Source organism: Ostrinia furnacalis, unplaced genomic scaffold, assembly GCF_004193835.3.
Source record: "Ostrinia furnacalis isolate ACB-3 unplaced genomic scaffold, ASM419383v2 OfSCF5862, whole genome shotgun sequence".
In the NCBI taxonomy this organism is placed as follows: domain Eukaryota; kingdom Metazoa; phylum Arthropoda; class Insecta; order Lepidoptera; family Crambidae; genus Ostrinia; species Ostrinia furnacalis.
In genome coordinates, this window is record NW_021136101.1 from 27,421 (window position 1) to 39,570 (window position 12,150).

The 12,150-nt window shown below is 43.5% G+C and overlaps 1 protein-coding gene across 1 annotated transcript in view; it reads right to left on the reverse strand.

The window, feature by feature from the left end:
- The window catches only part of spen (spen family transcriptional repressor split ends), a 119,719-nt gene that overhangs the window by 13,620 nt on the left and 93,949 nt on the right, over positions 1–12,150 (reverse strand). The window contains 4 exon segments of the mRNA XM_028316799.1: positions 639–892; positions 1,313–11,021; positions 11,024–11,231; positions 11,399–11,537. Coding sequence (XP_028172600.1) covers positions 639–892; positions 1,313–11,021; positions 11,024–11,231; positions 11,399–11,537 — 10,310 coding nt within the window.

The following is a 12,150-nucleotide window of genomic DNA, read 5'->3' on the forward strand; positions in this document are numbered from 1 at the left end:
GGCCGTTAAACAGCGGTTGCCGTATCTCTACCCTCCTATAATGCTCTTAGTCAGATGGCTGACTAAAGGATAGTTGTTAGAGTATTATAACACCAACAATCGTATAAAAGTATAACTCTACACTAGTCTACACTCCTATAAGTCCCTTAGACAGGTATAGGTGTAATTAATTGCAAAAATACAGCTTATACATCACGAGTGAACTGTACTAATGCTTTAAGTACACATTGGAACTAAATGTGAACTCTTAAATGGAGTAAAATGTTACTTGGGGTATAGTTTCTAAAGTTATTAAAGTTATTAAAGCGATGATAGGTAGAACTCCGACAATAGACCGACAGTTGTTTTCTTTCATATTTTTAAGGTGGGCTGACGTTTTCAGGTCTTTTTAGGTTGCCGAGTAACTTGTATTTTGTAGGGAAAAATACAGTCTCAATGTACTGTCAACCTTCAGTGGTAACATCAAGGTAAAAAATTATTCAACTAAAAAGAAAAAAAAAGTAAAAAGAAATGTTATTTTTAACTAAAAAGAAAAAAAAAGTAAAAAGAAATGTTATTTGGTAAGCTTTCGTTTTATTCGCTGACTGTACTAATACAGGTGTCAAGAACGTTGTCATTCCATTTGTTTCCCGTCATACCTGGGAGGGCAGCGTGAGAGCCGATGACGGCGACCTGCTTGACGTGGTGCGGCGCGGGCGCCGCATGCGGGTGCGGCGGGTGGTGCGCGCCGCGCGGCAGGCTGGCGGGCCCGGCGTAGGCGCCGCGGAAGCCGCGCGACCCGCCCGGGCCCACGCCGGGGCCCACGCCCACGTGGCCCAGCCCCGGCACCGGGCCCACTCCCGCTCCCACGCCGGCCAGGCCGATGCCCATCGCTCCTTCGCTCTCTCCGCCTCTGCAAAGATAAACGTATGTCGTTAAGCGTGGAAATGTTACAGTCAAAACTAATATCGGTCAAAACTAGTTTTGACAACAAAAATCAGTCGAGTGCTTTTGACTGATGCCCTTGGTCAATACTTATCACTTTTGACAGATTTTTGCAGTCAAGTGGTTTTGACCGATTATCGTCGCTTGCCTCCGTCTGACGTATCTGACATTTTTTTTTTCGAAACTGAGTTATCTACACCATCTTAATCAATTTCGCAAGACGAATCGATCTGTCTAATCGCCTGAACATTTTGATAAATGTCAGTTACGTCAGTTAGAGAGGCAAGCGACGTTATGATTATGAGCAACGTTAATGATTTAAGTGAATAATCAGTATCTAAATTTTGATCGAAAAGGGATTGTGGTTCAAACAAAACGCTGTTATTACCTCATCAGGACTGGTGTGGCGCGGTGCGAGGAGGGCGGGCGGTGCGGCAGCGCGGGCGACTGCACGCGCGCGTCCGTGGCCTCGGTGGCGCCCACGGGCATCATGTTGCCGGGCACGCTGTCGCCCAGGCGGCGCCCGTACTCGGGCGGCTCGGCGCGGAACTCGGGCTCGGGCGCGGCGGGCGCGGCGGGCGCCGGCTCGCGCAGCGGCGGCGGCGGCTTCTCGGCGCTCTCCGCCGCCGCGAACTGCGCCTGGCCCACGGCGGGCCGCGCCGGCGTCATCACGGTCGCCGTGTCGAACGCGCCGGCGAGCTTCGCGCTTATCTCGGATATCATCTTCTTCGGGGGCTTCATGATCGGCGTCGGGTTCGGGGTCGGCGTCGGAGCCGGGGCCGAGGCCGGGGCCGGGGCGGGGGCCGGCGCCGCCTGCGCGACGACCGGCGGCGGCGGGGCCGCTTTGGGCGCCGGCGGCGGAACCTCCGGCTCGGGCTTGGCGGGAGCGGGGACGATCGATTCGGCCAACTTTGGCGCCTTGGCTTCTCTGCTGGTCTCCAGGTTTCGGTGGAGCCTCTCGTCGCCGCTGTCGACGGAGGCGTCGGACAGGCTGCGGTCGCGGGTGCGCTTGGCGCCGCGCGGCGACTTGCGCGTGTCGGGCGGCCCGGGCTTCGCTCCCTGTCGCGCCGGTTTTCTCTTCCCTCCTTTCGCTTGGGCCGCTGGACTTCTCACGAACTCCTCCATGGTGTCGTCTACGGTGGTCTTTTGAACGTCCTTCTCTTGGAGTCTTCTAGATTTACGAGTGTTCAGCGAAGGCGACGCGAAATCTTCCGGCTTCTCTTCCCTGTTTACCTTGTCTTGTATTTTCGGCTGATCTTTGGGTGTGATGCTCAGAGAAGAAGTCGATGTGGCGCAGTGTCCAGAGAGAGGACTTTTGATGGTCAAAATCAATCTCGGCCGTGCCTCGGTTTTATTAGATGTCGTCTCGTCTCCCGAATCCTCGTGAAAATCGTAGACGTCTCCAGGAATATTGTTGATGCTGTTATTTACAGAGTTCTTAAGTTTCTTGTCCACTTTAGCTCGTCCTCTCCCACGTTTAGCAGTGGAGCCACCCCTTGAGGGTTTAGAAATTTGGCGAGTCTGTATCCTATCTTGATTTTTCTCTGCCCTTTTACCTCTAACATTACGCCCACCCCTCTTATTAGGAGCTGAGGATTTACCTAAATTGCTGATATCTTCGGTGTTACTTGTTTCAACAACAGTTTCGTACTGTACTTCCATTGATTTAGCTTCAACTTCTGGTGGAAAAGTATCTACAGTACTAGTCTCAACTAGATTTAGTGTATGGTTTAGTTCATTACTTACATTGTCATCTCTGCTTTCATTAAATTCGGAATTTTCGTTGCACAAAGAATCAACTTTCTTTATAACAGAATCAATGTTTACATCTTTAGCACTCCACGAGTCATTTTCATCCAGACCCCTCAATTGACTATCACAACTGTCATTACTCTTAGACATACTAATCGTGAAAAATTGGTCGGATTTTACCGGATTTCCAAAATCAGACGATCTTCCGGGTTCGTTAATAATTGTATTTGAAATTGCAGCCAAAGGAATCTCATTATTTGAAATGTTGTTAATACCAGAATCTTTGTTAGTGTTATTTTCTATATTATTTGCTGTTGAATCGTTATTTGATGATGTATCTTTGTTTTCTTTACCAAGTTGAATGTTTTGAACTTTATTTGACTCTTCATTTTGATGATTTCGGGGAGATTTTGGAATTGATAGAGATAGACTATTTTGGCTTGACGAAGCCGCATTTTGATTTACTAATATGTTCGTAATCTGATTTTTAAAAACTGATTCCACGACCGACTGTTCAATTGAAGGTTGGGTTTTCTTCACAGAATCTTCTTTTCTCGAAATATCAGTACTCTGCTTTCTTTCACGAGGCTGTGTAGTTACAAGTGTGATAGTTTTTCCAACATTCACTTCCAATTTCTTTTCAGGGTCATTTGTCACTTTAATTTCATTGGTTGTATCTCTCAACAATTCTTCAAAATCCGTTTCACACTTAGCTATTGTTTCTATTGGGGAGTGAGAAGGTTGACGATTTGCCGATGATGTTGATGATGCTACTCTTCCCGGGTCGTTTTGTTCCTCGTGTCTAGCTTCACTCTCTCGGGGCACGTGATTGGATGTGGTTGGAACATTTACGAATTTGTCATCAGTTAACGAATTCATTCGTTCTGTTTCATTTTTAGGATTCAATTTGATCGTCCCGGGTGTTTTGGTGGTTTTTAATATAAGTGGGGTCATAACCACATTAGTGATACAAGTTGTGGTAGCAGCTATGGATTTTGAAGAATCTAATTTCGTCAATACCGTCGGCGGTCTAATAGTTGCCATCGAAAGTACTGACGGAGGGCCTTTGCTGGTGTCCAAATGGATTGTTATAGGTGCTGTAGTGAGTAATCTCTGAGAACTTAAGGAATGAATTACGTTAGAACCATGGGTCCTGCTAATAGTACTAGCTTCTTGAATAGCACACATCACCGGTTTGTTTACACTTTGAATTATTGATGCTGAAGAATTATTCACACCAGCCACATGTATTGTTCCAAATGGTACATGACTTAGTTGCTCTGATTTTTGCACATTACTTTCTCGCTTCTCGTTCAAATGATTTATGTTATTGATTAAAACTTTATTTCCCAAATGTATCGGCGAGTTCTTGTTTCCCACGTGTACAGCGGCATGCTGCAACGGCATGGTTATCAAGCGATTTTGTGCCAGAACTGTAGGGTTTGCATTCTGAGGTAAACTAGTTGGAGACAATATTATTTTAGAACCTTCATTCATATTTTCGCCAATATTTCTCTGGTCACTTTTCCGTTTTTCTTCAGCTATCAGCTTTTGCTGGTGGATAAGTGAACTGGTGCTAACAGTGATCATTTTATTCTGTTGAACTACATTATTTACAGTAATTTGTTTGGTTATCGGAGCCAAAACAGGAGTAACAGGTAGTCGGTTAAAATGTAATGGTGCTCCTTGCGTTTGTACTAAAACGGAACTAGGTCTGTTAGGAGACAACATTGTCCTAGCTCCATGAGGCAAATGCATGGCTTGAATTGGGCTTAAAGGTGGTTGTTGCATCCTCACAACGGTAACTTGGCCGGGCGATCGTTGTTGTAATGCATTAGGTGAAGCTATTCCAACAGAGTTTATATTTTGTGGAGATGTACTCAGTATCATGTTAGACAAAAGGGGCGATGTCATTCCTTCCCCTTGTGCCGTTCCTTTAGGACTCTGCATTCTGGCGTCATTAGACATTCTAGGTGATATAACGATCCCTGAAGGCTTCTGATACACCACGTGCTGTTCTGGGATCTTTATTGTTGGTGGTTGCATATTAGATGTTTGAGGTCGAATGACTTGATTTATCACTTGATATGATGGTGCACTAACTCTAGCGGGAGTAATAATTGGCCTTATCGAGTTGTTAACTGGCATATTCTGAGTGTGGGGTGCCCTTATTTGTACAATATTTGCAGTAATATGTGTGGGTTTGCCATCATTTTTGTCTCTACTTGCTCGAGGACTTGTCTGAATATTTATGACCTGAGGTTCAATTAACTTATTATTGGCTAAGGTCCAAGAAGTTATGACAGGTGTCGCTGTAGAAGTCTTTTGTTGAGGACCATCGCGTTTAGCAAGTTGAATCTTAATACCTGGTTCGCTTACTTTTACATTATGTTCATTAAATTTAACTGGTTCACTTGTTCTGACATGCTCACTTGTTTTAACCACTTCACTTGTTCTGGCATTTTCACTTGTTTTAACCTGTTCTCTTACATTAGGATGTTCATTTACTTTAACATGCTCGCTAGTTTTAACCTGTTCATTTCTTTTTACATGTTCGTTTATTTTGCCATGTTCACTTGATCTTCCACGTTCATTTATTCTACTGTATTCACTTGTTCTAACACGCTCGTTAATTTTACCATAGTCGCTTGTTCTTACAAGTTCATTTATTTTACCATGGTCACTCGCTTTTACTTGATCGGTTGTTATGGCAGATTCGTTTGTTTTTATGCTAATTCCACTCGATTCAGGAGTAACAACTTCCATAGCTGTGGGTTTTGCTTTAGATATTAATATGTTAGACAACACTATCGGTTTGGTTGAATCTGAACTTACGCTTACAATAGGCTTGCTGGTGGTGATGATATTCACGGGCAATCTTTCCGCAACTTCAGTCACAGCAGCAGAAGTAACAGCAACTGTAGAAGCTACAGTAGCAGTAGAAGCAACAGCCGCAGTAGAAGCAACAGCCGCAGTAGAAGCAACAGCCGCAGTAGAAGTAGTTGTTGTACTTGTTGCAGTCGTAGTAGTAGTATTGTCTTCGTGCTCTTCAGTATCGGTATCAATAAGCAAAACATTCTCAGGTGTATCGGGTTTCATTTCCATTGCACTTGCGTTAAGATTTTGGACTGCTTGTCTCATTTCTTCTGCGTCTTCTTCCGGAATATTTTCGGTCTCTATAGAAGCTCTTTCAATTTCGGTTTGACTGGTAACGTCACTTTCTACATTTTCATAGCAATCCGAAAATGAATTTACTTTTCCGCCAAAGCTTTCACCTAACAAGGCAGCTACTGCATCTTCTGTCTCTTCTTGTGAAATGATAGCTCTAGGTTTCTCTTCTACTTTTTTATCCATCTTGCAAGGAATCTCGATCTTTTCTACCGGCTTCTCAGTTTCTATTGGTAAATTAGAGATGCTGCGAACGGCGCTTTCACTATTGTCAATATCTTCTACTTCGTCGAAAGCATCCATGAAAACTTCTGTTTCGAATTGGGATTCTAAGGGTGGGTCTTCTGGTAAAGGCACTTCACTGATGTCAATGCTTTCAATAGGCGGTGGCATCGGAATGTCATCAACTTCAATTTGTTTTGTTTCAGGATAATCAATTTCCATACTAATATCCATAGAGGAGTTGGTTGGGGACTCATTGCCACTTATTTTCGTTTCCGACTCGCTGCTCTGAATTAATACCGGGGGGCTGTCTGTTAGTCGAGGCAAGCTAGGAGATTGGGAAAGTGACTTATTGTCGTCAGATTTGTCGGACAATGTAGATGTTGGTATATCACTAGGTAAAGGAATGTCTAACAACATATCCTTAGTAGATATTTCAAGCTCTGATTGTTCAATTGATATGTCAGAGTTCTCCATTTTATCATGATGGAAAAAATTATGATGCTCTTTGCGATTTTGACGGTCCTCTCTACTTCTCTTTTTCTTTTTCTTCTTTTCCCTGCACTCTTTTTTCATCTTGTCGCAATGTCTATCATTCGTTTTATCAGTTGTGCCATCGCCAGAGTGCTTCAATTCATTATCTTCGTTCATATTTTTCTTAGAATAATCTGATATTGTGTCTAGGCCTGAACGGTTATCATCGTCGGTGATTGACTCGGCAAATAATCGTGCTTCTATTGCTTTACTCACGGCATCTACATCTAAGCTATTATCATCTTCCTTGGAAAAAAGCCGCTTTTCTTTCCGCTTCTTGTCTTTTTTGCGTTTATTATCGTCTTTATCTTTGGATTTTCCATCATCGGTAGTATTGTTTTGATCATTAACAGAACTGAATGTCGATTCATATGTATGGGAAGGAAATTCTATCTTATTATTTGCTCTAGATTCTCTGTCAGATTCATCTGAAAGTGGCCCAAATATATCTTCCATTTTACCATCCTTCTTCGAAACATTTTCTGAAACAGCATCAAAACTACAGTTCGTTAATTTCTTGTCTCTTTTAAGCTTGTTTCTTTCATCGCGCGTTTCATCCGTATCTACACTTTCGCGAATTTTGTCCTTCCGTTTTTCTTTTTTGGTACTGTGACGACGAACTTTTTCTGATATCTTATGTTTTACGTCATTGTCATGACTCGCAGCATCATTATCACACTTGTTTTCAACATCAGATAGTATAGATTTGTGTCTCTTCTGCTTTTTCCTATGTTTCTTGCGAACTTCTCCAATATTTCTACTACACATTGCTGAATCACTTTCAGAGGAAAAGTCGTTAGGAATAGCTTTTGTGAAACTAGGTTTGTATTCATTGTCAGTTTCTAAGCTAGATTTTAGTTTACTGTCATCGCTGTCACTTTTTCCGAATAGATTCAATAAAGAGTTCTTTTTAACTTTATCTTCACTAGACTCTTTTGACGACGCATTGCCGAGATCTTTAGTCCTGTGCAATGATTCAGAATCAGATGTATCTTTTTTGAGATCAATGATGAAATTTGGACTCTTGCTCACACTTCGCTTCGACATTTCATCATCAGACGTATCAGACATAATACGGGTTCTTGAGTTTTTGCGTGATAATTTGTTACACGAGTCTTCTTCATTACTTGGCATGTTAAAATAGTCATTGGCTTTAGTACGATCAAAATCAAGGCTAGAAGATGCATGTACCTTTTCACGTTTTTTGTTATGAATCATCATGTTATCGTCATCGGTAGAACTATCCATTGAAGATTTATGTGGCTTCTTTCTTTCATTTTCAGAATCACTATCTTCATCCCAACTGGATCGTTTCTTTTCTTCACGTTTAGCTCTACTTTGCTTTAGCTGACTAAACTTAGCTTTTATTTTCTCTTGACGCTTTTCTTCTTCCTGTTTCTGCATGTTTTTACATGATCGAGCCTTAACTTTATCGTACATTGATATATAAGTAGGTCCATCATCTATTATGTCAAAAATAGAGTGCTTTTTGGGTTCGTCAGAGTCCGAGCTATCAGTGCTCGGTGCAGTTTTCCGACTTTTACGTTTGCTGCTGTCACTTTTCTCATCTCGACTTTTTCGATCAGTGGATAAACGTTTGTCTCGCGCTACCTCCTTTTTCTTTTCGTCAGTCTTTTGTTTCTTATCTTTATTGATTAATTCAGCTTGTTGTAAGGCATCTTGTTGCATTTGAAGTTCTTGAATTTGTTGCAACTGCTGAATTCGTTTCTTTTCTTTCATTTCTTTTCTAAGAGCCTTTTGCTTTTCATCTTCTTCACTCGACCTAAGTTCTAATGTAGCGAGGAAATCAATATCTTTATGTAAACCATCGTTTTGTGATTCTGGGTTAAATTTGTCATCTTGTTCTATCGTAGGACTCCTTTTCAAATGTTTATGTTTTTCAAAACTTAATTTTTCGTCTTTATGTTCGTTATTTTTCACTTCAAACGCATCATCTGGAGGTTTCACTTGATTTTTTCTATCGTCTTTAGTTTTACTTTCGATTAATTTTGCGAAATGGCCCTTGTTAAATTTGGTAGTTTTATGTCGGTCGGTACTCCTGGAATCTTTTGAATCCCTACGTTCGAGGCCAGATTTAGGTTCACTATTTTTAGATTTTTTCAAATCTTCTGTCATGTAGTCAAGACTATCTTGCGACGACATTCTTCTCTTATGGCCGATGTTCGAAGGCAAACTTGAACATGAATTTAGTCGTTCTTTACGTTTTGAATCAACACTGGGAGAGTCAAGAGAATAATGTCTTTGTTTCTCTGTGATATCTCCCTTGATTTTTATGGAATGTTCCGATGTATTGTCGTTTTTGCTTTTGTGTTGATCTAAAAGGTCTTTCCTCTCTTTTTCTACTTTAATTTTTACAATAGGCTCGAATTTTAGAATGTCCAAGCATTTTGACGTGGATTCCTTTTCAAATTCTGACTTACAATTCACTTCATTAAGTTGTTTCTTTAACTTTGATTCTTCTTTTACTTCATTAACATCTAAATCCTTTAATTTGGACGAATCATGAGAAGCTCTGGATGTTGAGGAATCTGTGGAATCTTTTCTGTAAATGTCTCTTGACGTTTCATCTCTGGAAGACTTTCTTGATTTTAAATGATCGGATTCCTTTTTACTATCTCGTTTTGACTCGCTGCTGTCTTTTCGAGACTTGTCGTGTTTAGATCTGTCATCCTTCTTACCTTTCGTATCACTGTCAACAGAGTCCTTTCGTTTATCTTTATCTATTTTTTCTTTTCTATGGTGATCATGTCGAGAAGATTTTTCTTCAGAATGTTTTGATTTTTCAGAATCTCGATCACTTCTATCTTTATATGACTTTTCACTGTCTCTGTTCTTATCACTTTTGTCACTGTGTGGCTTTTCAGCGTTCTCATCTTTAGTCCTTTTATCTTTTTCACTTTTGTCGGCACTTTTCTCACGTTTATAAGACTTCGCCTTGTCCTTTTCATTATCTACCTTTTCTTTTTCATGTCGGTCTTTACAGTGTCGTAATATTTCACTCCTTATCCGGTCTTCTATCAATTTTTCACTGTCTAACATCTTCTTCTCTCCAAAAAAATGTGAGTTGCTGCTGAATTTATCCTTTTCAAAGCATTTTTCAAACTCAATATTTTCTTTTTCTAGTTTGGTCATATGTAGAACCTCTAGCATCATATTCTGACTGTATCTCTCTTTACCATTCTTTTCACTACTTTTTAATAATTCTTGGTTTAGTTCAGGGACATCTTTATTTATTTTAACTAAGTTATGGGTATTCAAATGATTATGTGGTGTTTCTACTTCTAGAAACTCTCTTTCTTTTTTGACGTGATTACTGAATACTTCTTTGCTTTTTTCACATTCATTTTTAATTTTCGGGATAAATTCTTCCAATTTCAAAGTTCCCGTTTCATTTTCTAGATTCGATTTAATTTCTTCATGAATATGAGCGGGTAAATCAGATTTGTTGTATTCTTCGATGGATTTGGACCTCTTCTCAACAAGGGGTTCCGTTTTCACAACGTCCTGGTAGCTTCCGATTCGTTTAAGAAGCGTTTCCGGGAACTCTCGAGGTTTATCTTCATTCTGACCGACCAGCGGCGTATCTGGCTGTTTATCGTCCACGTTATGTTTAAAATTTTCTTTCCTTTCCACCGGCGGTCCTCCGATATTTTCTTGGGTTCTTCCTATAGAATGCCGTCGCTCCGATATCAGAGGAAGGTTTTCTTCTTTACTTCGAAGTTCAATTTCAGCACCATCGGGGCGTGGGGCGTGATCCATCTCCGCACTGACATCGGACAAACTCCTGTTCGTCCCGAAGAGTGAATTTCTTCTCCGCCCCTCGGCGGTAGTCTTCTCCGAATCCAGCTCCGCATCCGCTCGAGGGGATCGGCGGTCGTTGGAATCGAGCTGCGATCTATCCGTGGAGGGCGTTCTCGGGCGGACTCTCGATTCGAACCTGTCGATCTCTGCGAATTTAGGGCGGTCGCCGGCGACGCGGCCCAGGCGGGGGTCGACCGGGCGCTCGGGGTCGTCGGCGTCCGGCGGCGGCGGCGGCGGGTGGCCGGGGAAGGGGTAGCGCAGCACGCGCGGCGTCAGCGGCGGCGCCCGGGCGCGCGGGCTGCCCGCCGGGCTGGGCGCGCGCACGGCGCCCTCGAGCCGCTCCGAGTCCTCGTCGAACACCGACCGCTTCGCCAGCAGCGAGCGGACCACCTCCGACGGCTTCACCTCGTTGATGTCCACCTCGAGCAGGCGGTGGCGCAGGCGCGAGCGGTCGGGCGCGTCGGCGACGGCGCGCGAGCCGCTCCACTTCTCGTACTTCTCGTCGAGGCTGCGGATGCGCTCCTCGAGCGACGGCGAGTGCGGCGCGGAGCCGGCGCTGGAGGAGGAGGCGGAGGGCGGGCGCGGCGGCGAGGCGGGCGCGGGCGCTCGCGCGGCGGCCGGCGCGGCTCGCAGGGCGGCGCGTCGGGCTCGTCGCGCAGCGGGGTGCCGGCGCGCGAGCCGGAGCCGTCGCGGCGGCGGCGGTGGCGGCGGCGCACGTGGCGCTCCCCGCGCGAGCCGGAGCGCGAGCGCCGCACCGCCCCCGCGCAGCTGACGCTGACGACGCTGCCCCCTGCGCTTCGATGTCGCTCCTGAAAACGGAAAATGAGACGAGCCGTTTAGCGAGAACGACTTTGCTCGGATCCGAGGCCTCCGATCTTCATGCGTAAAAGTGGAGAAACGAAGAGATTGTCATGCTAATTTGTATAACCTACGACTGCTGAGTCGTGCATTATACATTGAAAAAAAACGAACATACCTTTGAATGTTTTCGGTCTTCAGGACTGGAATCCCTTCTATGTCGTCGTGCCCGGTGCGGGGAAACAACAACGGACTGCAACCGATCGTCAAATGGAGTGTCATCCGCTTGTGGACTGGAACCTAGTTCTTCGTATACCCTAGCGAAATAAAACACAAAATAAATGGGTAAGTGCTTTTAAAAAAATACAATAATGTGCTTTAATAATATTGGAGATACAAAATCATCAACAACATAATCAATCTGACCTTCGCTAGAAGTTTTACAATATCATCTTGCTCTGTGACCCGACCGTGAGCTCGGTCACTACTGTTCGTTAGGGCAGACTCATTACATCAAGTGTAATACCAGGCCTCCGTCACTCGCCTATGCCGGCCGAGATAATTACCTACAGCGCGCGACAACTTCAAGTTGCAAATCAGTTAGGGCCGCCACGCGCCTGTGAACACACGCGTATTTCTATACACGCTCGGTCGATCATCGTCGCAATCAAGATTTATTGTTCCAACAGCACTGTTATTCTTCTTTAATGGAAAATCGTAATATATTGGAATAATGTTAATAGTAGTAATTTAAATAATTAAAACATCTACACTTTTTAAACAATTTTGAAACACTTATGACAAAAAACTGTAGCAAGAAAATTATTTTAGCTAGTAAAAACATTAACTTTACTTCACCGTCACTATTTTCCGACACTACACCTTTTAAAACTGTTGGTCCAATTTCGAATTATCGCAACACTGAAGTTT